This window comes from Stenella coeruleoalba (assembly GCF_951394435.1).
Source record: "Stenella coeruleoalba genome assembly, chromosome: 10".
Classification (NCBI taxonomy): domain Eukaryota; kingdom Metazoa; phylum Chordata; class Mammalia; order Artiodactyla; family Delphinidae; genus Stenella; species Stenella coeruleoalba.
Window position 1 is genome coordinate 26314746 of NC_137156.1, and position 26639 is coordinate 26341384.

Genomic DNA, 26639 nt, shown 5'->3' on the forward strand with positions numbered 1-26639 from the left:
CATTCTTCTTCAGAAAATAGAGGCGAAAAAAAATGGGAGGGGTGCAGAATGGTGAGCTACAATAAGGAAGCCCCAACTGCTGTCTTGTAATATTAGAATCCACCCTTCCGATGGGTTTTTCATTTGCATCCTAAGTCAGCTACCTATAAAAAGTACATTCTTGTTTAACGGGGACTAAAAATTTACTAGTTTTCAGTTTTTAAAAGAGACTAGGGCTTAGGTCTGTTAAGGATGATTTTCCTCCCAGTGACCTCTTTTAAATTGTATTTTGAAATTTAAATCGGGAGAAAGATTAGATGTATGGATTTATAATAGAAGAAAATGTTATATGTGACTAATGAATACAAAAGATCAGTTTTGCAAATGAGGAATGGGGTATTGAAATATTTTCAGAACGAGTCTATTTCATTAAACTTGTTGAATGCTTAGTTAGCACAGATGATTTCTATTATTCTAGTAAATAAACAAAAAAGTTTAATAAAATAATACGTATTTTTATCAATAAATTGAGCACCTATTTTATTAAAACGCTGTTATGTTTCATAGCTACTAATTTTCAATTTTAGGTCAGTATCCACTGTATCCACTAGGCTTCTTTACAGTGTTGTATTATCTCATCATATTATGTAATACGTGGTTATAATTTTCCCGAGGCTAGGACTATGGACCTAAGCCACTTACTAGCCCAATGGACCCTTGTTAAAGGTAGATCAAGACAGGCCATTTGCCAGTTGCTTGGACAACTGAATTTGACTAAAACTGATCATTTTAAATACTTTAAAAATCACTTTTTCTGGGAGTAGTATATGATTTGTCAGGCTGCCTCCTGTCTCCCTATCTTTTCATTGACAATGACGTTCAATTTTCATTTGCCATATGGTTTGGGTGTTATATAGGTAAACATGAAGGTAGATAAATGTTATACGTTTGCCAAGTGGCCAGATGACCCTTTCCCATTTGAGACAGGAAGTCTAAGGAAGTTTGTCCTGTATCTTGTAGGTTTCTTCAACAGAAGCAAGAAGAAAGAGGGATTCAGGCCTTTTGCCTAGATTCTTCCTAGAAAAAACAATCTTCTCGGTTATTAGAATTCAAAAACAAAGATAGTGAGAGAAAATTGATATGAGCTGGGGAATTTAAACTCAGAGAAAGATCCACAATGTGTGAAAGGATTACTGTTTTATTAATTAAAACTGTTGCTTAGGACAGTGTGGTTTGCCTGACCAGTAGCATCAGCACCAAAATTCTGGGGAGAGGGCCCAGCAATCTGTTTTCACAAGCTATCCCGGCGATTCTGATGCCTCCAACTAAAGCACCCTCGGCTTGGGGCAGTTATGTGAATTTAAATCGAGGACCTCGAAGCAATTTCTTTTTTCAAAGTGGTTCAGGGCCAATCCTGATAGGATGATTTACCTCCGCAATATAACTAACGACACAAGTGACAGTGTTTAAAAAGTGTTAAGTGTTAGACTTCGTAGAACTAGTCAACACACAGAGGACGATTCTGTAGACCATTATCTAGTCTGTTCCCCACCTAACAATCCAGTCTTCCAAACTAAAGTTGCTCACAATATAGAAACTCTTGAAGTTCAAATGGATGCTAACAGGCAGTCTGGTTTTTATTTTAAATATTTTTTATTATGGTAAAATAGATATGACGCGATTTGCCATCTTCAACCACTTTCGGTGGCACTGCAGTTACGTTTTTTAAAGCCAGGAAAGTGTGTTCACCTCTATCACCTGTAATGAGATGTCCTCCGAACGTGCATCCTCAGCCTGCACTTCTCCATTCTGATGCCCGAGGCAGTCGATCTGCAGTAAGGCGAGCGTGTGGAGCTGGAGGGCCCGTTGGCGGTCGGCGGGGGCCTCAGGGACCCTGGGCTCCAGCAGGCCCCGGGTGGAGAGCGGAACGCGCGGCTCGGCGCCCCCCGGCGGCCCGGCCGCGGTGCAGGGACGCGCGGGGCCTGCGAGGGGAGCTGCAGGGTAACTTTTCCCAGGGAAAGAGGCCGGTCGTCCCCACCAGAAGCCTCCCTGCCTTTTGTTTGTTTTCCTGCCGGAGGCTGGAGAGCGGCCGGGTGCCCAGCCGCTCACCATGCGCGGCGCGGCCCGCGCCCCTCGGCGGCGCCCCCGGGCGTCCCTCCGCGGACCCCTCGGCCCGTCCTAGCGCGGGTCGCCCTGCTCCCGCTCCCGGGCCAGTTCGGCGCCCGCCCTCCGAGAAGCCACGCTCCCCGCAGGCGCGGGCCCCCGCCTGTGCTCGCGGCGCCGGTAAGTGGGGTGCGGATTAGGGGCTTCTGCCGGGTGATCTGTCACTCGGGGTGATGGACCGGAGCTGCGAGGGCCCCCAGTGCCGTGGCCCCGCGAAGGATCGGAGGGCGAGGGAGAGGCTCTCGGGCTGTAGTTTCTCTCCGCGGTCCTGTGGGTCTCTCCCTCTTGGCAGAAAAACTCCCGCTTCCTCGGAGTCTGGAAGATTTTGGTGTGTGTTTACCTTTTGGCGTTAAAGAAGGGAAAGATCCCGGCCCGATTTGAAGCCCCATTGGTAGGATATGGAGGACTTGCTTTCGGAATTTTCCTGACTAGGCCTTTGGCTGTCCCGCAAGAGGTCTGAGCAAGAAATCCTCACACATTTATGTGCAACCATTTTTCACTGGGTTTCTTTCTGCTCTGATTTCTTTCTTACTAATCAGAGTAGACGTTATGAGAGGCATGCTGAAGGACTTTACAGAACCGCTGTTTCTTTTCTAATGCACCTTTGAAAGTTTGACTTTGACACTAGCATTGAGGGCTTTTACTTTTAAATTAGAAAGTAGTTGAATGCCTTATTCTGCAGAAAAGAGTATTCGTTTCCACTTATAACTAAATAAAGAGCTGCTTTTGCTAAAGCTGAATTATACTGAGAAAATATCACCCTGCATTTTGCATCCAGAGCTAGACTTCTCTAAGGTATTGGCACTTGTTTTCTATTTTTGCTTGGAGCACTCTTTGTAGCAGTTTGATAAGTACAGTTTTCCTTTCTCACATTTTCCAGTGAGTGGGCTTTCAGGATGTGCCCCCAAAGTGAACTGTACTATTGCTGAATATAAAATTAAAATGAGCTTTAAATTTGTGTAGCTAACATATAAATTATTAAGAGGAATTTGTGCCTCAACCATATGTTAGCTGTGCTAAGAGTTAATGTATTCATAAATATGCACATTTGAAATAGTTTCTGAACAAAGCACTGCAATTTGGTAAAGAATTTGGCCTTCCTGTCTATTTGGGTGTAGAAATAAGAGCAGTGGTGGGATCCTTTATTTAAAATGATACCCTGTACCACTGCTTGCTTCCCTAAGGCCCAGCCCTTACAGTGACCCTGCCTGTCCACTTTACCTTGTCCCCTTCTCCAGAGTCAAAACTGGTGGCAGGGCAAGAGTGGACAACCACGTTTCTAAGTGAGACCAGTTTAGTTTCAGATGATGGAAGGATGTGTTGGAGGGCTGATGGAGCTTGTCTGAGTGGGCAGAGGTCTGTCCTAGCCAAGGGAACTCAGCATTTAGTCACAAAGAAATGCTTTTTTCTCACTGAAGTTTCTTACCTACAGACTGTGTGTAAACAGGCTACCAGGATAAAGAAACCAGGCTTTGGGGGTTTTATTTGTTGACTGTTTCACATCATCAAAGCTCTTTTTCTACTTTCATTGTTTTCATCTCATTGTTTTTTGAGGTTCCCAGTAATGGTGGAAATCCTGTCAGTCTTGAACCTTTTGGAATTCTCTTCAACAGTCTTTTCCTTCATTTCCTTCATCCTTGCTATCGATGAGTCATGAAGACCTTTGACATGTGATTTATATAGCGCCCTCCCTCCATATTCTAATCCAGAGGCTCACGCCTCCTCTCCTGCAGACTGGGGCAGCCTCTGAGCTAGCCCCGCAGCTGGCTCTTAGTAAGTCCTCATTGAATGTTTGCTGAATGAGTGGATGGATAGATGGAATGGATGAATGAATGAATGAGACACACCTTCTGGTTTCTTCATCTTCTTGTCCATCTAGTCTTTTAAAACTATCAGTTCCTCACGACTCTCCTTGCCTTGCAACCCTCAGGTCCTCTCCCTTCTCAACTATCTCAAGTCTAAAACAATTTGCCTGATTTTTAAGGCCTTTCATAATCAGGCCTCACGCCTCCTATCTAAATTCTATTTTCAGTTCAGCATACATCTTCGCACTCTATGGGTGTGGTCTTCTTTCGAGCCTGCTCTACTAAGGAGGCCAGGATGGTTCCTGCTCAGATCGCAGTCCTAGAAACCCTCACCCCTCTCCCCCATCTCCTGTGCAAATCTTACCCTTCCTCAGACAAGGAAGCTAAGTCCTCACTTCTTCTATAACATCTTCTCTAACTATTCATTTCTCTTCTCTCTCTTGCAAGTCTCCAGATACTTGTTTCTTTTAAGTTTGACTTTGACACTAGCACTGAGGGCTTGGTTTTTCTTTTTTTGTTGTTGTTTGTTTGCTTGTTTTTGGCTGAGTTAGGTCTTTGTTACTGCATGCGGCTTTCTCTAGTTGCGGACAAGCCGGGGCTACCCTTCGTTGTGGTGCGCGGGCTTCTCATTGCGGTGGCTTCTCTTGTTGCGGAGCAGGGGCTCTAGGTGCGTGGGCTTCAGTAGTTGTGGCTCGCGGGCTCTAGAGCACAGGATCAGTAGCTGTGGCGCACGGGCTTAGTTGCTCCGCGGCATGTGGGGTCTTCCCGGCCCAGGGCTCGAGCCTGATCCCTGCATCGGCAGGTGGATTCTTAACCACTGCGCCACCACGGAAGCCCGAGGGCTTATATTGATCTCTCATTGGTTTAGGTTATTTTAAGCCTCTTTAGGGCAGGAGCCATATTCTCTGCATGGTCATGTGGGGTTGTGGGCTTTGAAGTCAGGCAGAATTGAGGTCGGGGCCTCACTCCTCGGTACTCATGTGGCCTTATGGATTCTCCAAGCATTAGTCCTCGCGTGTAAAATAGGGGAAATGCCTCCCCACCTGGCTGTGGTGTGGAGATGGTCTTGGTGCCTGAACAGCACCTGGAACACACCTGACAAAAATCTGCACATCCCTCCAGTGACTGGGAGAGCCCTGAACACGTAGCAAATATTTGGTAGATGTTTGTCAGCTGACGTGGAGTCAAGTCATGGCTGGGTCTGGAGGCCCAGGGGATGGCAGCCACGCAGCATCCTTAGTAAGTGTTATCCTGCCCTTACTTAAAACAGCTTGAGCTTAGCTTATTCCTGGTGACAGCTCTGCTTCTGGGATCTGTTGCTGTTTTTCCGTCTGAACCTTGCCAGGAACACGACTGCCTTTAAATTTTCTTTTTTCACTGCTTCTTTGCGGCAAGCTCCTCCGTTTCATTTTGCAGGATCTTGCTGAGTTGGAGTTGTACGCAGCACTTCTGTTTTTCTGCTTGTGAGGGTATGTGTGAGTGTATGTATTTATGGTAGGACGTGTTGCCTAGCAATTTCTTGGCAGAATTCTGGGCACAGTGACCTTTCTGTGTATGTTGATCTGTCAGCCTGTGAATAGTGTCTAAACTGTAAATTGTCTCATCGGCTCTCTTGCTTGACCATGGCCTTCTGAGAAAGGCCTGTAACTAGAGCATCAGAAACCTCCTATCTGTGGGCCTCGGTGTTTGTGGTTGCTGTAGGTGACCGGGAGAACGTGCAGAGACGTGCGCCAGATGACTTACACGCATATCTACAGTGTAACCGTGTCCTAGGTTGTGGCTGTGCTCTCCTTGAAACAGTTTGAACTTCCCTATTAGTACACCTGTGTGTTCAAGAAAATTACCTGGTAAAAACAATTTGCTGAAGTAAATCAATTCCTGGGGCAGATTGCATTAAAATGCTAAGTTATGGAAGGAAGAAATCAGAGGCATCTTTACTTGTAGCCAGAGAAGTAGAAGAAGCAGTGGAGGGTCCCCTCGAGATGGTAACCAAGGTTGATGTGGAATTCACGCTCACTCTCTCTGCTCCTCGTGACGTGCTGTCTGATGCTCGGAAAATCCTACTGCTCAACAATCCAAGCGGAGAGCTTCCTTTCTTGATTCCTTTCAAGGAAACGGAAGCGTCCTTGCACTTTAAGTGCCTGGCTCACTGTGCTTTGAAAGTCGAAACCTCCGTAGAAAGAAGTGCCTGGGTTTGGACTCACCTGTGCAGCTGGCGTCAAATCCTGGGAGCACTGACTTCTGAAGCTGTCTCAGAGTTTGAAGAAAGCACGTCTCTGGAGAGCTGCCACTTTTTTTTTTTCTATGTAGTTTCAGGATTAGCAATACCTTCATGTACTTTTTGAGGAAGGGGAAGTGGGAGCATTTGTTACATCTTTAATCGACTATGAAAACATCTCTTATATTCACATATTTAAAACTCTGCTGCCCTGAAGGTATCAAGAATTCTGTCCGTTGGGCCACAGCATCTCAGCTGTAAAGTGAGGGTGTTGGGGGGTGATCTTTCAGGTCCCTTATAGGGAAAAAAATCTGATTCTATAGTCAGCTTTCCTCAATATTATACTATGCCCGTGTTCAGCTTAGGTCCTATTAAACTGAGCATTCAATCTATGCTAATTAGCATTAGGTTATATATTACCTTACTTTCCATTTTTCCTAGATTTTGTTTGTCATCCTCAGTTTTTTGTATTTAAAAAATACTGTTTTTAAAATAAAATAACACAATAGTGTTATTTCCACCATGCTCTTAGTAGCCACTTGATAAGTGTACAGTGACGGCCAAGGGCTTGTGAGAGCCACGTATTTGTGAGGAAAGCTCAAGGTGAGTCATTTTTTATCTTTCTATAGGTGTAGTGTGGTCTATGATAAAGTGCTGATAACATGTGACTGCTCTCGTGGTTAATATAAAAGATAATGGCCCAGAACCAAGAAGATAAAGGAGTAGTGGTGTAATGTCCAACTACATGTTTCACAATGTCATGAAAGTTACTATCTGCATGAGTTTGTAGTTCCGAGAAGACAATAGTTAATGGTTCTGGCCTCTCGGACACTGCCTGTGCTTTGAAAATGAATTTACTGATGATTGATTTAACTCAGACGAAACCGAGTGAGAAAAAAGTAGGTTATATATGCCTACCTTTTTTTTTTAATAGTAAATATTTATTTATTTATTACATCTTTATTGGAGTATAATTGCTTTACAATGGTGTGTTAGTTTCTGCTTTATAACAAGGTGAGTCAGTTATACATACACATATGTTCCCATATCTCTTCCTGCTTGCATCTCCCTCCCTCCCACCCTCCCTATCCCACCCCTCCAGGCGGTCACAAAGCACCGAGCTGATCTCCCTGTGCTATGCGGCTGCTTCCCACTAGCTATCTACCTTACGTTTGGTAGTGTATATATGTCCATGCCTCTCTCTCGCTTTGTCACAGCTTACCCTTCCCCCTCCCCATATCCTCCTACCTGTCAGCTTAGCTGTTAAAAAGCAAATGTTTTCCTAAGTTGTTATAAAAGCTTTTAGAAGGATTCATAATTTTTGTGCCCTCTTCTCCATAGAGCTGTTCAGTTTTGCAGAGAATCTATGAGGGATGGCAGTAGGGGTGGGGTTGATGGTATAGGAAAATTAACAAAGCGACCCTTTATAAACCCATAAGTTACTCATTCATTAATTTATTCATTCAACTCATCTTTATTTGGAGCACCTATTTGGGCCGACCGGGTGCCAGGTCCTTGTCTGGTTGCTGGGAATACAGTTGTGAACATAACAAAACTTCTGCCCGCAGAAAGCTTATATTCTCAGGATACACGTATATGTAACCCTGTGACCCACAGGTACATGAGGATTATGTGGAAAGGGCTAAAGTGCTCTGCCTCTATGCAGCATTTCCTGTGTTTCAGGGGTCCACACATCATGCCCTGCAGGCATGTCCTGCCGGCTGCCTGTTTTTGTAAATAGACTTGTACCGGGATGCAGCCGTGCCCATTTGTTTCCGTGTCATCTGTGGCTGCTTTTGTGCTACAGCAGAGGATTTGAATAGCTATGCCAGAACCCTGTCACCCTCACAGCCTAACGTATTTACCGGCCCTTCACAGAAAACATTTGCTGACACCTGCTCTATTTTATTTTTATGTTAAGCCTTTATGTCCTCGATATGTTTTATTGATTTGTTTGTTGTTACACATGGTGGTGAAGCATCTTACGCTGCATGAGATCGGCCCTGAGTTAAACGTGCTGTGATATTTGAGTAGCGCTTGAATGTGTGACATGTTCTGATTCACTCCCTCATCTTCACCTCGCCCTCCCTTGCCCACCCTTAGAACAGAGGGTGGCAATCAGGTGAGCAACTGGGGCTGGGGGACTGTCACCCCAACTCATCCGCAGTTTCCCACGAGTCAGAGGAAAGTTATTCTTCCTCTGGGTCTTCAATATTTCCTTTCCCTTCAGTTCTTCACAGCCCACAGACCACATAGAATGATGGGTCCTCGTTTAGAACTAATCTACAAGCAATGGAAGACTTGACTTTAGGTTCGGGGCACAGCGCCCTTTGTGGGAGAAGTGATGGGAAGTGGTAGACCCTTCTCCTGGGATTTAGGACTTGGTGCATGAATTCTCCTTTCAGAAGCTGGGGTTGAAGGATGTGAGGGAGGTCAGGGCATGAAACAGTCTCTGGGGAGTAGAAGAGGGCAGCCCAGGTAACGGATCCTCTTCTCCCATCCTTCCAATTAAGGCAGTAGCCAGAAGCATCTTTAATGTGCTCCTTGTCACAGGAAAGGCAAAGCACGTTCCACAATAAAGGAGGCTCTTTGGGCCTTGTAGCTGCTGTCCCCAAAGCAGAAAAAAGCACTGGTCCAAGAGGCAAAATATTTAAAGGACATTCTTGCTAAAATGTATGTGGGCAGAAGAATTAGGTCCCAGAGAGAAAAATTAGAAATACAGATGTACTATTTTTAGTACCTTTTTAAAAGAAATGTAACAATATTAACTTTACTCTTGTAAAGTTATGAAATGTTCGAACCTAGAATTCATGCCAGTTAAGGTAAAATGGAACTCACAAGTGCCAGGAGAAGGGCCATTGAGTGATTTTGCACATGATCTAGTTTTCCGATGAGGACAGGTGAAAGCAATGGCATCTTTTCAGTGGAAAACGATCAAGGCTCAGGGAGAAAAGCTCTTCACACAGGTCCGAATGGTGGAAGTGGTGCTGGTAAACCACGACTCCCAGAGATGCCCACTTTTGCGTACAATTTTCTGTCTCCTATCTTAAAAAATGAGTAATTGTGGCATTTATTCAATGACTCTTAAGTTTTCAAACTAAAGAGTGGACCACCCTGTGCCTGGTTGGTTTCCCAGGTTGGGAATGAGACCCCGGCCGTGAGCAGATGATCTGCCCTACTGAGGACGGAGCCGAGGGGAGGGAATTGGGACAGACCGCAGGAAGGTTTCCCCAATGTCACCTAGCCAGAAAAACCATAGCATTCATTTCAAAGTTTGTCTGGAACGCTTTGAAAGCGAAATACAGCTGTGCTGCTCTGTGAGTTGGGTACAGCCTAACCCAGAAGCCGAAGGCCTGATCTGACGACACTGTGGGGACCTTTCTGTGATTCTTTGAGACCCAGTAATTCCAGCAGCATGGTGGGAGGGCCCAGGCAGCCTGCCGGCTTTAGCCTTTCTGCAGTATTTACTATTCTCCCATTTCAGAACTTCAGAACATTTCTGCTCAGGGCAAACAATCTGAGTACCATGACTTTGCACAGGAAGAAATAGAAGAATTCTGTTTCGAGATACTTACCAAGGGTGGCACAGAAGATACACAGCAAAGACTAAAATTCATGTTTTGACCATTCAAACCATGAGTACCTACTAGCGTAGGCGGAGCATGAGGTAGGAGAGCAGAGATGAAAGAAGCATGGTGACTGTCCGGGACAGGCCTGCGTGTCATTGACCACTGAGGAGGTGGGGACAGGGCACTGTGGCCTCTTGGGGAGAGAGCCGTTGGCTGTGTCTGTGCAGGTTGGGACAGGAGGTCCTGGAAAGGTGATGTTTGAGCTGGACTCGGAGGGAGGAAAAGGAGTAGATTCTGAGCTTTGGGGTCTGGCTGAGACAGTGAGACACTTATCCTGCTCTGGAAGAGAGATGATGTATAGCACGCAGGGTCCCTCTGGGGCACTGTCTGCTCTTTGCTAGCTTTTGTGCAGGTGATGGGAAAGGTGGAAACGTTGATCTGGTTTTTTTCTTAGACAAATGCCAGCTTGATTCCTGACCCAGAGAGTCACAGAACCACAGAATAACGGAGCAGGAAACCACCTTGCTTCATTAAGTCCCGTGCCCTCACCTCACAGAAATTAACCCGAGGACCAGGAGATGCTCCGAGTCACAGGTGCTCTGTGCCAAGTGGAAACTGGGACTCAGTTCCTCTTTGTCCGCAGTCACTTGCCTCCCCTGTAGGCAGTGGCTGCTGGCAAGGTCCCCGCTCGGTCCACTGAAGTTCGATTGTAGAATGAGGCCAACTAGAGCATGGCCACATCACTGGTTTCCATATTTGGACTTTGAGCTACAAAGTAGTTCTTTTAATTCCTCTCGTTCTCAGATCCTCAAAAGATTTCATAACCTTTGGATCTTTTGCAATCTCTCCCTTAAGTTTGGTGCAGTCGGCCCAGGTTCCTATCTCACTGCCAACACTTATTAATTGCATAACCTTGAACAAGTAGCTGGTGTCTCAGATTCCTTATCTGTAAAATAGGGGTAATAATGATAGTACCTACCTGGTGCCGATGTGAGGACTGAATGGATTAATATATGCAAAGCACTTATAACAGTACGGTATACATAGTAAGTTCTGAAATTATTATTATTATTACCTTTTTGGCTTATTTGATATATTAGTAAGCTACATGTGGATTGGTTATAGTGAGTGATTATCCAAGATCATTCTTGGAGTCTGAGTGGTATTTAGAAGTACTGCCCATTAACATGTTAGCTGATTCCCCAAGTTAATGGATGGGCTGTTACACCCCATTCACTTCACAGGCAGTAGTGACCGTCTATACCAGGGACTGTGAATTCAGATGCTCTCAGGGGCAGAGGAGAAAATGTAAAAGAATCAGGGAAGCTGGTTATGTGCTTGTTAGACAGTAAGGAGTTGCTCTTCTCTTTTAAAAAGAGAACAACAGTTTTTCTTTCCCTCCAGTTTTTCTTCGAATGAGGTTTTTTCCCAGGCTTTTTCCTTTGTTACTTTTGATATACGCAGAGGAATAGTGAAATATTTTTCTTCTAGTAAAACAAGTGGCCGTGAAGGTGCAAAAATAAATGGCAACTAAGAAAAAAAAATTAGCAACTGACACAACATTCATTTTAGGGACACAGGGAGGTTGGGGACAGTGGCGGGATAGAGGGCTCACGCTTGGCCTAAAAGGCCAGTGACCATGCTCGTCTAGCTTTTATTCCCATGGAGGACAAAGGACCTTGTGTTATTAGCGCTTCAGTTTTTCTGGAGCTACCCCAAATCTCGATATTTATATGAAAGTTCCCATTTTTAAATATAAACTCAAAGCATATCTGTGAATTCCATCCTCAGGCTGCCTGTTTGCAACCCCCGGTCCACACAGGGTGGAATCTCCAAATGCTAATGTCATCTGCTGAGATTTCAGCCAGAATTGTGAAGTCTTGTCTGCTTTGTAGAGTTAAAGAGAAATACTCTCTATCGTTCAAAAAGGACTGCCTTTGTTCATTGGGTAACTAAGCATTAGATTCTTGATTTCATTCCTAAGACACTCAACTTTGTATGACTAGAAACCACAGCTGCCATAGCTCAGATGACTGTGGGAGTCTTTGGGAGGTTTCATTGGATGGTGGTGTCTATCCCCTGAAGATATCAGGTTCTAGTCCCTGGAACCTGTGAATTTTTCCTTATTTGGCAAAATAGACTTTGTAGATGTGATTAAATTAAGAAATCTGAGATGGGGAGATAAACCTACCTATCTCTAAATGGAGATAGGTTTAGTGGGCCCTAAATGGAAACACTAGTCCTCATAAGTGAGAAGCAGAGGGAGATTTGACACAGAGAGGAGTCAGTGTGACCACAGAGGCAGAGACTGGAGTGATGTGGCCACGAGCCAAGGAACACCAACAGCCACCAGAGGCTGGAAGAGACAAGGAGGAAGTGAGCCAGTACCTCTGGAGGAGGTGCCAATACCTTGATCTCGACCCAGTGATACTGGTTCTGGACTCTGGCCTCCAGAAACGTGAGAGAATACATTTCTGCTGTTTTAAGCTACCAAGTTTATGGTAATTCGTGAACAGCAGCTGTGGAAAACTAATACTGTTAGTAAGGAAAAAATTTTTTAATTGGTTTTTGCCAGTGAGGCATGGATCAGTAACTGACATGTCCTTGACGAGAGAAATTAGCCATTACTTAGGGATCAGTGGCCCTAAGCCTTCCTTGAGATTTTTGGCTAGTGGTCCACATGGTGACTTCTTGCTTGCACAACTGTAGCACTCTGGCCATCTGTGCCCTGCCAGAAACTTACCCCAAGGGCCATTCCCTGGTCACTGTGTGTGTTCCAGAGTAATGCTTTCAGTTGTCCTTGACAGAATATCGGATGGTGGCTTCAGCAACAAAGACTTTGGATTAGGTCATATAACAAGAAACCTAAAGCAGATATTTTCAGGGATCGTGCAGCAGCCCAGTGATGTCATCCAGGATTCAGCTTCTTTCTCTTAATCCATCCTCAGCAGTTGGGATTCTCATCTTTAGAGCTGACGTCTCATAATCACCAGAAGACCGTCTCAGCTCTGAATATTACAGCTTTATACAACCATGTTCAAGGCAGAAACACGGGGCAGCCTCTTTGTCAGCTGTCTCTATCAAAGAGTAGATTCCCTCCCAGAGGCCCTTCTCTTCCCTCCCCAGCTCACTTTCCTTTCCGTCTGGTTGTCAGAGCCGTAGTCCCGCTCCTAAACGGTATTCAGTGGGAAGGAAGTACAATAGAATTGTCTGGCTTGGCTTCAACTGAGCACTGTTCATGCCCTGGGGCTGTAGTAGGTGGCTGCCGTCCCTGATTGTACTGAATCGTGAATAAAATCAGAGCTCTATAAACTAAGCAGCAAGAGGAACATTGCTGTGGGGTAGATCAGCAATGGCATCTGTCACATCGCCCTTCTTTTTCCTAGTGCGTTGTCCATCACCCTGCTGTTTTCCCAGAGCAGCAGTGAGTTTTTGTCCTTTCCTTTCAGAGTATAACATGAGTCATCATATTCAGGCCACCGCGAAAATGGTGAACAACTGAACAATACTGATCTCAAAAGTCAGTAACCACTTCCTGCTAGGATATGCTCAGAGTTGACTATGGGTTGAATGCTACTTTTTGTCTAATGCTAGTTTGAATAATACCACTTCCTTGTTTTTAGTTTAGGAAATAATTCACTAGAGAACAGAAAGCTCAGATAGTTGTCATGGTTCTGCTCTCTAGATCTGTATATGGTGTAACTAAGCCTCCTCTCTGATACTCCTTTGGACCCTTGAAGCAATCACCACGGCTTCCTAAGTCCCTTTTTCTTCATGTATTCTCTGTTTCTTCAACTACTCTTCTCGTGCTTTCATTTAGGCCCCTTATTATGTTCTTGAATATCTTTCTTGAAGTTTGTCACCCAGAGTTGAACAGTAATTCAGGTGTATGTTGAGACTGTCATGTCCCTTGTTCCGGATCCGCAGCTGCCATGTTGCAAAACTCCAGTAGACACCATCCATGTAGTGTTCTGTGAGTACCCCAGAGCTGTGCGTGGTATTAGCATTGTCTAAATGCTGTCCTCCTAATAAGAACTCCAATAATGCACTATCCTTGGGGGGGAAAAAAATAAAGCAACCTTAGAGCATCTCCAGTGAGAGGTTTTGTACATATCTCAAATTCAGCACCTTAGAAAACAGAACCCATTGTGTCTCCTACTCTCTATAACATTCATCCTGTCTGGTGCCTTTGTTCAGTCCTTCCACATATTTCACCTGACTATTGCAGTACCCTCCGTCTAGTCTCTCTATTCTAACATCAGTTTGAATAGTCCGGGGTGGGTGGTCTCCCTCATGTCATTTCCCTGCTTAAAAGCCCCAGAGAGCTCCCGTGTGGCAGGGTAAAAACCAAACTCCTGCATGACAGATGTACGCCCTCAAGCTGGGTCCCACCCTAAGTTTCTAGCCATTCCCTGCACTTCCTTACTGCCCTCCGTGGCTTTTATGTCCTAGCCCTGTACTTCACAGTGGGGTTGCACATTACAGTCCCTGGAGGGCTTTCTAAATTATCAAAACTCAGTCCCCAACCTCGACCTGACTCTTAGAGGTGGGGCCCAGGCATCAGTATTTGTTAAAATTTCCCCAGGTGATTCTGTCGTTCACCCAGTGTAGGAACCGTAAGCTCTCGTGAACATGCCAAGCTCTTATACCCACCAACCTTTTGCAGAGTTTCCTCCATCTGGAATTCCTTTCTCTCCCTTTTCTGTGTAATAAAACTTTGCTCATTCTTCAAACCTCAATATTACCTCTTCTCTGAGCGGGTGTCTGATCCCTCCCTCCTCCCAAGAGTTTGTTGTTCTCTCTACCATGGGCTTATAGTGTTTCCTACGTTTTCCATGTTTGTGTTGATTAGGAGTTATTTAAAGGAAGGACCCTTCTCTTACCCATAATGTGCCCCAGAAGCTTTGCATAGTGCTTGGCCTCTTGGTAAAGTTTGAATAAAATTGTCAACCTGACTTCAGTGCCTGAAGAGAGAGACTCTAGTCTGATCCATTTTACAGTCGGTATGTAATTACCTGAAATAAAATTGAAAAGCAACCGCCACGTGTTGGTGAGGGTCAAATCTTGCCAGAGAAATTGAACTTTGTTCTATGATAATGTGACAGACAGTAACAAGGAGGAATCGTAGGGTGACTGTATACTGAATGAATGACCCACTCTACCATGATTTCAGTAAAGTTCTTCATTTTTTCAAGATAGCTTTTCCTCAGTGATCATCTATGAAGACATTGTCCCAATTATGCAGTTTTAGTAGATGAGGAACTAACTATCAGAGAAAGGCTTCTATGGTTAATAATTGATAGATATGAATTATTATTATTATATATAATGCCATTGAAAAAAAGTGGGGGAGAGCCCACAGGCTACTGGAATGTAGATCGTTATTAAGTTTTGGTTGCCACAGTTCATCAAAGACATGGAGAAATGTGTGAGGTTTCAGAGATGAATGCCAAAGATAATTAAAGGAGTGGAAAACAGGTCCTATGAGGAAAGGTTGTGTAATTACAGCAAGAGGAGGTTGAGAGATACACATTTGATTACTAATTTGATGTACATCACATTTTCGTGAGATAGTTTCTTTATATTCACACACAAAAAAAACAAAGCTTGAGGAAATTAGCTTAAATTAGAATAGGCAGGTTTCGGTTGGACGTTAAGAAAAATACTCTAACTGGATTACAAAATGCAAATCTGATCATGTTATTTTCTTGTTAAAAAAAAACCCTGGTGGCGCAGTGGTTGAGGATCTGCCTGCCAATGCAGGGGACATGGGTTCGAGCCCTAGTCTGGGAAGATCCCACATGCCGCGGAGCAACTGGGCCCGTGAGCCACACCTACTGAGCCTGCGCATCTGGAGCCTGTGCTCCGCAACAAGAGAGGCCGCGACAGTGAGAGGCCTGCGCACCGCGATGAAGACTGGTCCCCGCTCGCCGCAACTAGAGAAAGCCCTCGCACAGAAATGAAGACCCAACACAGCCAAATAAACAAACAAACAAACAAACAAATAACTAAATAACTTTATTTTAAAAAACACCTTAATTGACTTCCCATTGTCTCTAGGTCAAAGCCTACTTTAAAAAAATAAATAAATAAAGCATATAATTTATGAGTTAGCTGATTTTTGACAGATCAAAGTTCCAGTGATTTTTTTTTTTTAAGGAAGATGACATACAACAATGATTTGGGAATTTTAATTTGTTGGAAAATGAAATTATGAATGATGCAGAAATCATATGTCATATCAAAAATAGATGGAGATAAATATTAGAAAGAAAAAGAGGGGAAACAAACAGAGCCCAAAATTGCTTATGTTGTGGCCCAAATGCTCTTTCTATGTTATGCTGAGACACACCTTGAATCCAAAACAGTCCACAATGCACAAATCGTGAAGTGGAGGAGCCATGATGTATGATGTGTTCTGTCTTATGAGCAAGTTCATATTAGGTTTTATTAAGTAAATCTACATTAAAATGTTTAATGCTTAAGATATGTATTATCTTTTTAAAGATTTCCTTCCTCTACCATTTTGAGAATTTTTTTAGACTTTTAGTCTAGAATAATTCAAACATACAGAGTTGCAAGAACAGTACAAAGAAGACCCATACACCTTTTCCCCAATTTACCTTGTGTTAACATTTTACCCCATTGTGTGTTTGTTCTCTCTCTCTCTCTCTGTCTCTCTCTCCACACACACACACACACACACACACACACACACACACACACACACACAGAGAAGTTTTGTTTTACCACTTGAGAATAAATTGCATATATTATGGCCCTTTGCTTACAAATCCTTCAGGGTGTATTTTCTTAGAATAAGACTATGCTGTTTCACAACCACAGGACAGGCATCAACTTTAGTAAATTTAATACAGATACAATACTTTAATCTAGCATCCATATCCTAATTGTTTCCATTAATGACCTTTATAGTGTTTTCTTCTCCTTTAGTATAGGATCCAGTCAAAGCCTTATGTTTTTTGAAATGTCATTTGAGGCTCTCAACAAGCAAACTTCTGGGGTTAACTCTTTCCAGTTCCAAGCTCCCACCTTCCTCTCCACCCCAGATTCAAGCCCCTGTGCCTTCTTTTCTGCTCCTTGGAATGCTAGAATCCCCTACATTACAAAACACCTACTTTTCTTTTTCCTTCAAGACTCAGTCTTTTATGAAGACTCTTCTTACTGCTCTCCTGAGCCCAAGTGGACTCAACCAAGCTAGAAGCCGGGGGCTTTCTCCTTAACCCCTCCCCACATCCTGTACCCTCAATGTACATGAAATATCTTAGTGCATATTCATGAGTATGCATCCACCCACTCTCATCCTCTGCCATGAGACTCTAAGATCTTTAAAAAAAAAAAAAAAGGACCGTATTTTATTGGTCTTTGTATCCCCAGATATTAACATAGGGTCTGTCACACAGGAAGTGCTTTATAAATATTTATTAATCAGCAATGGAATCTATCACTGTAAAGAGCTGCTGAAGGAAGTTGTAAGTTGTCTGATCCTGTAGAGCTTCAAAAGAAGGAAAATGCTCTTCAAACCAGGGGCCTTAAAATGGTTCTGTGGGGGAAATGGGAATGAGTGGGAGAGAAGCAGGTAGGCTTGATCTCTAAAAGGTTTTCCAGTTATATGGTAGAATATGGTGAAATCAGGAATAACCTTTACAGTTCTTTTTTTTTTTCTTTTTTTTTTTCCGCGGTACGTGGGCCTCTCACTGTCGTGGCCTCTCCCGTTGCGGAGCACAGGCTCCGGACGCACAGGCTCAGCGGCCATGGCTCACGGGCCCAGCCGCTCCGCGGCATGTGGGATCTTCCCGGACCGGGGCACGAACCCGTGTCTTCTGCATCGGCAGGCGGACTCTCAACCACTGCGCCACCAGGGAAGCCCACCTTTACTGTTCTTAAGGTTTCCCAAGGTCATGCAAAGCCTTCACAAAAACATAGACTAGAATTACTTCTTAATTTTGAACTAATTTTAGACTTTCAGAAATGTTACAAAAATAGTACAGACAGTTCTTAGCGATTCTTCACCCAGCTTACCCTAATATTAACATCTTCTATAACCATAGGACAATGATCAAACTCAGGAAGTTAGCACGGGCACAGAGCTGTTAACTAAACTATGACCTTATTCAAATTTCACCAACTGTTCCACTAATGTCTTTTATCTGTTCTGGGATCTTATTCAGGTTCTCACATTGTGTTTAGTTGTCATGTCTCCTTCTTTGCCTCCAATCTGTGACAGTTCCTCATTCTGTCCTTGCCTTTTATGATCTTGACACTTTTGAAGAGTATCGGTCAGTTTTTTGTAGCATGTCCCTCATTTTGAGTTTGACGTCTTCTCATGAGTGGATTGAGGTTCTGCTTGATGGAACACCGCAGAGGTGACGGTGTGCCCTCCTCAGAGCATCATATACAGGGTACATGGTGTCGTATGTCTTAGTCATGTTGATGTTGAACTTGATCGCTTGGGTAAGGAGGTTTCTGTTAGATTTCTGCCTATAGAGTTACCATCTTTCCCTTTGACATTAATGAATGTCTTAAAGATACTTTGTTTTTTTGGCTGCTCCATTTGGCTTGTATCTTAGTTCCCCAATGAGGGATCGAAGAAACTGGGCCTGGTAAGTGAAAGGGCGGCCAGGGAATTCCCAAAGATACTTTGAAACTATGCGGATAGCCTGTTTCTCCTCAAACGTTCATCGACCAATATTTGCATCCATCGGCGAATCTTGTCTGCAATAAATTGTGATGTTTGCCTAATAGCGAATTTCTTATTTCCCTCTTTCCTTCTACATTTATTGACTGGAATTCTTCTGGAAGGAGAAGCTGCATTGACTGGATTTAGATGCAGAATGTCACTTATTCTATCATTCTTTTCTGATCTTTTGATTTTTCAGATTATTACTTTGACAGATGTATTTTTTTAATGTCTTTAGTGTTCTTATTTAAGCATTTACATTTTTTAATGTTTGCCTAAAGGCATTGCAATCACTTAAGTTATGTACTACATTTTCTTCATTATAGGCAGACTGAATGACACTCAATTTCATAAATGAAAAATCAATGACTTATCTTTTTCTTTATAAATTTATTTGTTTTGGGCTGCATTGGGTCTTCGTTGCTGCGTGCGGGCTTTCTCTAGTTGCAGCGAGCAGGGGCTACTTTTCCTCACATATGTGGGCTTCTCATTGTGGTGGCTTTTCTTGTTGTGGAGCATGGGCTCTAGGCGCGTGGGCTTCAGTAGTTGTGGCTCGCGGGCTCGGTAGTTGTGGCGCACGGGCTTAGTTGCTCGGCGGCATGTGGGATCTTCCCGGACCGGGGCTCGAATCCGTGTTCCCTGCATTGGCAGGCAGATTCTTAACCACTGCTCCACCAGGGAAGTCCCATGACTTATCTTTTTAAAGAACACAACTGAAGGACTTTAAAAGAGACACACCCTACATGCAGGCCTTAAAAAATTACTAGTTCTTTGCTTAGTTTCTGAATATCTAGTAATAAAAATAATATTAATAAAATACTGTTGTTGCCTAGCCACAAACAGTTCATGGAGCACATGTAAGTTCTATATCAGGAGAACCTTAATTTAAGCATTTCTTGGCCTTTGTACGTTTACGTTGTTAATTGTAGCTGAATTACACAGAACACAGTATATTTAGCATGGATTCTTGTAGCTCAGCAATTTCCATCGACCGTAGTTATCATGTCGTGTTTGCCTACAGTGGTTAGTCAGCAGAAAGGCATCAAATTGCAGCTGATTCATTTCTGAGTCAGTGATAAAATCACTTTCCAAGACCGCTGTGTCTCATTTTATAAAACATTGGAAAAGAGCATTATTTAGACCAGAGGTTAACAGACTTTTTTTTTTTTTGTAAAGGGTACAATAATATAGCCCTTAGGCTTTGTGGGCCATACAGTCTGTGTCACACCTACTCTGCTGTGTAGCGTGAAAGCAGCTGCAGACAGTATGCAAGTGAGTGGGCATGACTGTGTTCCAATAAAACTTTATTTACAAAACAACAGGTGGCAGACTGGGCGTTACAGCTGGCCCCTGATTTAGACAGACATAGAATGTACATGAACATTTATCCTTGTCTTTCATTTTTCTCTACAGCAGAAGACTCATCTTTGAAAATATGTATTTGGGAGACAGTCACGTTCTATTGAATACCTTGTGCTGGTGCTGCCATAGAAAAATCTGGTTACACTCTGGGGAGGTCTGCTGCGGCTGCAGGACTGACCCGCCTTGGCCCTGAGATGAGTGTCCGGCCTGAGCGGGCACACCATGAATAGATACACAACCATCAAGCAACTCGGGGATGGAACCTATGGTTCCGTCCTGCTGGGAAGAAGCATCGAGTCTGGGGAACTGATTGCTATTAAAAAGTAAGTTTTATCCTTCATGCTCACGAATCCGTCCTCAGTGACACATCGTCAACATAGTTTTAACTCTATGCTCTCCATTCTTCATCTGTGAAAAGTTTCTACAGGGGAGGCATGGAGAAGAATCTCAGACACTGATCGCTGTGGGTTAGATGACTGTGAACTCTGGGATGCTCGTGTTAGAGTCTTCAACACATCCCCAAGTTAGACACACTACTTGGCATACAGCTCTAGTACTTGTTCCAAGGATCTTCTCATATGGGGAGGTAGTAACAAGCAGATTAAGAAATACTTTATAGGAAAGGAAACTGAAACTGAGAAATGAAATGTTATTTTGGATCCTTTACACGTGTGATAGTCTGGTGACTACGGTTTTGCTCCCCCCACCCCACTCGCCCTTTGCAATCCGAGTCCAGACCCATTGTATTAGCTATCTGTTGCCTCATAACAGTTTACCCCCCAAAATTGTGGTTTAAGACAACTATCTCACAGTTTCTGTGGGTCAGGAGTCTGGGCCTGGCTTAGCTGAGTTCTCTGCTTTGGGGTCTCTCATGAGGCTGCAGTCAAGCTGCTAGCTGGTGCTGGGATCTCATCTGAAGGCTGGACTGGGGAAGGACCCACTTCCAAGCTCACTCACATGACTGTGGGCAGCATTCAGTACCTTGGGGGTTGTTGGACTGAGGACCTTAGTCCTCTGCTGGCTCTTGGCTGGAGGCTGCCCTCAGTCCCTTGCCATGTGGGCCTCTCCAAAGAGCAGCTCACAACATGGCAACTTGCTCCATCAAGACATGGAAATCAAGAAGTCAATGAGACTCTTCAACCAAGATGGAAGTGACATCTTATTGCATTTGTGAACTAATCACAGAAGGGGTATCCTCTCAAACTGCTGTATTCTATTGGTTAGAAGCAAGTCATTAAAAGAAGGGGGGTTATGCCAGTTTGTGAATACCAGGAGATGGGGGGCTTTGGGGACCATTCTAGAGTCTGCCTGCCACACCCATCTATATCCAGTTGCCTTCTCAACATCTCCATTTGGATGCCCTGAAGACACTTCACACTCATCATACCCAAAACTGAACTTACATCCAGCATATAATGCCTATCTTGAAAAATGACACATTTCCATCCCCGCAAAGCCTGGGAGTCCCCCGAAACCCCTCCCTGTGCCCCAGCACTGGTCGTCTGGTCCTATAGACTCTAACTACCAGATATTTATCTGATCCACCTACTTCTCCAATTCCCCACTGCTAACCTCCCATTCAACTCATTATCATTTACCTCTTCTGCCTCTAGAATACTTTCCTCTCTAGGGTTCCTGGCTTCCATTCTTACCCCTGTCCATTCCAGCCTGAAGGGATTATATTAAACACGTGAGTCTAATTGTCTAAAATCAATTGTACCAAACCTTCTTTGCTGCCCCATCATGTCCCCTTGTCCCACCTGACTTCAGCATGCTGGGGTGTGCAGTGATGTGCCTGCCACCAGTATCCCACCTCAGGTGCACGTGGGAGACTCAACCAAGGTGCTCCTGCTTGGTCCACAGAAGGTCCCCAGCAGGACTGAGCCCCCATTGCCCACTGCAGTGTCAGCTCTGTAATGTGTCCTTTCATGGGTTTCCCCCCTCTCTGTTCTCAGGTTCCCTGCTCCTTGCCCTGGGTTCCTGGAATCACCTCCCAAATCAACTCCCTGCATCCAAGTCCTTGCCTCAGGCTCTGCTTTCAGGGATCCCAAAGGAAGAGCTTTTAATGTCTTCCTATCAGTTTTAGGGTCAAGCCCCCAATTTTACAACTTGCTGCTTCACTCGGCCCCTGCCTGTTTTCTTTGGCTGCGTTTCCTCCCACTACTCCCTTGCCTGCTTTGTCCTGGCCACACTGGCCTTTTGGCTTCTTGAACTCACCAGATACCTTTCTGCCCTCTGTCTTCCCATGCTACTCACTACCGCATGCCTCCGACCAGGCCAAATTCTCCTGGTCCTTCAGGTCTTGGTTGAAATACCACTTCACTGGAAGGCTGTTTCCTGATACCCTAGACAAGATTAGGTCATGTCGGGGTCCACTTTCATGGTGCCCTGTCCCTTCCCTGCATGGCACTCAGCACAGAAGTCAATGGATGACCTGCCTTCCTGCTCCGAGGTCGGTTCCATGAGCAATGTCTTGCCCATCATTGTATCTCCAGTGCCTGGGCCTCTGCCACGTGTAGCAGGGGCTAAAATATATCTGGGGCATGAATAAAGGAAATGGTCACTCAGCTGGGAGACAGTGTGACATTGGGACAGACTCTCAGAGTGAGGGGGAGAGATGAGAGTTGATCTGTTACTAGCCAGCAATGAGACCCTGGTGAGATGGCATAACTTCTCTGTTTCTTAGTTTCCACCCATCCCATCTATCTCATGGTGCTGCTATAAGATTCAAATGAGACGATGTGGTTGAAGGGCCATGAAAGAGAGAACCCTTAGATTTCTGGCCAGCTCACCAGGCTGTCTGTCTCTCCCCTCAGGCTCTGGACCAGGGGTTGGCACACGTTTCCTGCAAAGGGCCAGACAGTAAATGTTTTAGGCTTTGCACGCCATGTGGTCTCTGTCATAACCCAGCTCTGCTGTTGTAGTGGGAAAGCAGCCACGTATCATATGGAAGCAAATGAGTGTGATTGTGTTCCAGCAAAACTTCATTTATGGAAACTGAAACTGGAATTTCAGATCATTTTCACATGTCACAATTATTATTTTCTTTTGCTTTGTTTTTCCCAACCACTTGAAAGTATAAATGCATTCTTGTCCCATGGGCTGTATAAAATCAGATGGTCGGGTGGAATTGGCCCGTGGGCCATAGTTTGCCACCCCCTGTACCGGAGTGTCCATCCCTGTGCCGTCCAACATGGTGGCAAGTAATCATATATCATTTAAATTTAAAATTTAAATTAACAATTCGGTTTCTGTGTTGCCCTAGCCTCACGCCAGGTGCTCAGTAGTCACCTGTGTCTACCGTACTGGACAGTACAGAACATTTCCACCAATACAGAAAGTTCGATTGGACAGCTCTGGTCCAGATAAAATAAGCCTGGGGGGGTTTTCCTCCAGGGCAGGGTTAGCTAATTAGTGACAGAGCAAGACAGCAGTCCAGGCCTCTTTGCAATGCCCTCGTGCTAACTCTGCTGGGAAATTTTGTGCTGGAGGATTGAGTGCACTGCTAGGTTTTTAAATAAAATGCTGTTTTGGATAGTATAGTATCTGGTAGAAATTGGAACCCACTTTAAGCACTGTTCATTAGGTTCAGAACAAAAACATTTTTTTTTAAGATAAAGCATAGCCAGTTACTGGGAATAAACGTGCTATTTGTTTCTTTCTTCTCTTTTAGAATGAAAAGAAAGTTTTATTCCTGGGAGGAATGCATGAACCTTCGGGAGGTCAAGGTATTTATTAATACACAAAGGGATAATTTATGGTATGGTTGATGAAAATAGCTTTATACACGCATAGATTTATAGTTGATACAGTTTGAATTGTTTCACTGATGTTGAAAAAGGAGGCAGATGATAACGTAATGCAGCTGACAGCTGAGAAGATTGCTGTGCTATTTCTGTGTGTGCACTTTTTTTTAGTTTTTTGGTGTGTGTGCGTGTACTTCTTTTTAAACCTTGGTAATAGTGCTGTTAACTAAACCACAGATTTATTCAACGTTCACTGGTTTCTCACTAGCGTCTCTTTTCTTTCAAATGGTGATGAAATATACATAGTACTTACCTTCTGACCATTTTTTTTAAAGCTTTGCACAGTTTTGTTTACATAGCAAACAGAACAACAGCAGAAAATCTGTCATACCACCCAGAAGTTGAACATAGGTAACAATGACATTTTGTAGCCATCTCTGGAGAAGGCTCCTCTGCACATTTTCTGCGAACAATGCCTACGCATTAAGGTTAACAACAACTCAAAGGAAAGTGGCAGGTTGCCAGGCAGATAATCAGAGAAATAGTCCAGATTGTTAGAACAGCGATAAAGGTGTCCTGTGCTAGAACCCAAAGGACTCAAAAGAGATACAGAATTGCGTATTTGACCTAAAAATAGATACGGAATTGCGTATTTGACCTAAAAATGGTACAGCTCAGTGGCATTAAGTACATACATAATGTTGTACACCCATCAGAATGGCCCATCTCCAGGACTCTTTTTATCTTGCAAAACTGAAACTCTATGTCCATTAAACAATAATTCCCCGTGAATCCCTCCTCCCAGCCCCTGGACAGCACCATTCTACATTCTATCTGTCGACTGCACTAGGTACCTCATATAAGCGCAATCATACAGTATCTGTCATTTTTGTGACTGGCTTAATTCACTTAGCAGAATGTCTTCTAAATTCATCCATGTGTCAGGATTTCCTTCCTTTTTAAGGCTGATTAACGTTCCATTGTATGGATCTACTATATATTGTTTATCCATTCATCCATCGATGGACACTGGGACACCTTTGGCTATTATAAACCTTCCCATATCTTTAAACTCCTTTCCACTGGCTCCTTGTCTTCAGTCTATCAATGGGCCCACCGTTCTGTCTAACCAGGCTCAGCCCTCCCTCCCCTGGAGCTCCCACCCCTTCCTCTTCCTGACCTTACCTACCAGAGCACCCCCTCCGCTGTCACTTCCCCCCACCACTGACTTTCCACTTAACTGAATCAGGCATTCACCTCTGCAACTTTACGGAAGTTGCTCTCCTAAAAGCCACCAGCTGTCGAGTCCAGGATCATTGGGACTTCCCTGGTGGTCCAGTGGTTAAGACTCTGCGCCGCCAGCACAGGGGGCGCAGGTTCAATCCCTAGTCGGAGAAATAAGATCCCACATGCTGTGCGGCGTGGCCAAAAGATTAAAAAAAAAAAAGTCCAGGATCATTTTGTCAGACATTTTCTTGTCTGTGGACCACTTCCTCCTCTCCTTTCCCAGGTCTCTGTGACTCTGCTTTGACCCACCTCTTCTACCTCTTCTTGCCTTTCACCAGTGGTTCTATGATTTCACCCTTTAAGTATGGATAATTCCTCACATTCTCTTCTCAGCAATTTTCTCCTTTGCTCTGGCTTCTCCTCCTGGGTGATTTTATTCATTTCCCCTTGCTTCAGCAGCCCCATCACATCTTTTATCTTTCTTATGCATTTAGACCAGGGGTCAGTAAATAGCCCACTGCCTGTTTTTGTAAAAAAAAAAAAAAATGTTGGAACGCAGCCATGTCCATTTGTTTATATATTATCTGTGGCTGATTTCACACTACACTGACAAAGCTAAGTAGTTGCAGCAGGGACCATATGACCTAGAAAGCCCAAAATATTTACTCTCTGTCCCTTGACAGAAAAGTTTGCTGACCCCTGCTTCAGTCCCATATATCCACCTGCTTAGTGGACACCAGCGTCTGAATTTTCTAGAATGTCTGCCTCCCTCAGTGCTTATATTTTCTCCCTCTTGTGTTAATGATCATCTACCCCTGCACTCAGAAACCATAGCTCATTGCAGTGGCCTGTGCTCCCCACTCTCCACACCTCTCATCTCCCTAGCACTCAGCTGTTCACTCACACACCATCTACCATTTACTGAGCAGCTGTTATGGGCCAGGCAGCACCTTACGTGCTCTGTCTTATTTCATCCCCACAACCACCTGATGAGGAAAGTCTTAGTATCTTGAATTTCCCGGTGGGCACAGCTGAGGCCCAGAGATTCCGTAATTTGCTGGAGGGAAACACAGCTCTAGGCAGCGGAGCTTGGTCTCAAGCTCAGGGTCTGTCAGAAGACTTCAGTGGGCGTCCACCTGGCATCCGGGCAGTTCTCATCCCTCCGACACTGGGTGGCCACTTGCTCCCACACCCAGTCTCTGAGGGGCTCCCTCCTGACGTGCCCTTGCCCTCCCACCGAGTTTGTCCAAGCCTGATTCTTCCTTCAAGTCTCGTGTATGAGACGCTCACCGACCACTCAGAGCTTTCAGATTCCTCCTCCTTGAAGCATCCCCCTGATATGCTCCCTCTCTGCCTGATACGACTGTCCTGCCTCTACATCTTTTTGGAAGCCTTTCCCAAGCCAACACAAGATGCCTTCTTTCTGGAAATATACCTCTTGAAAATGAATCACATGAAGTCCTCCACAAAATTAATTCATGTTTTAAATTAATTCTTTTTCTATTAAACTGATATAGACTTTAACTTGCCCCTGAGCCTCACTGAGAAACGAGAGCTGGAGCCACTGTTAGACTTGGGCCAGTAATTCATGCTCAAAACACACTTGCGGCAGACGGTATCCTCCTCCTTGCCTAGAATTCTCTTCTTGCAAAGCTTTGAAAACGACTTCATTTTCCTCTGAATGAATCTGCCCTGTTCATTCTGCTGCTCATCCACTGGACACCTCAGCCATTGCTGGTGGTGCATTTTAAGCAAACAAGCAGGAAAGACGCCTGCAGTCCATGAGAGTCTGGTGAATGCTTACAAGTTAGGCAATGCTTGCTACTCATGGAGAACCAGAAATCCAACCCAGCTAGAAAAAGTAATCAG

At 44.3% G+C, this 26639-nt stretch overlaps 2 protein-coding genes across 3 annotated transcripts in view; both read left to right on the plus strand.

Moving 5' to 3' along the window:
• Positions 1-1954: 1954 nt before the first annotated feature.
• On the plus strand, positions 1955-19990 carry LOC307193250 (uncharacterized protein; the record flags this gene model as incomplete). Of its 2 annotated transcripts, none has more annotated exons than XM_079934898.1 (2): positions 1955-2262; positions 19849-19990. In XM_079934898.1, the coding sequence occupies exon 2, from the start codon at positions 19871-19873 to the stop codon at positions 19988-19990; it is 120 nt and encodes a 39-aa protein (XP_079791024.1). In that variant the 5' UTR covers positions 1955-2262; positions 19849-19870. The 2 variants fall into 2 exon arrangements, with proteins under 2 accessions (XP_079791024.1, XP_079791025.1); XM_079934899.1 differs by having other exon boundaries at positions 19852-19990.
• Positions 19986-26639, plus strand: part of CILK1 (ciliogenesis associated kinase 1) — a 33080-nt gene continuing 26426 nt past the window's right edge. The window contains exons 1-2 of the mRNA XM_079934897.1: positions 19986-20120; positions 23471-23525. Coding sequence (XP_079791023.1) covers positions 20020-20120; positions 23471-23525 — 156 coding nt within the window. The 5' untranslated portion in view covers positions 19986-20019. The remainder of the gene's footprint in view (positions 20121-23470; positions 23526-26639) is intronic.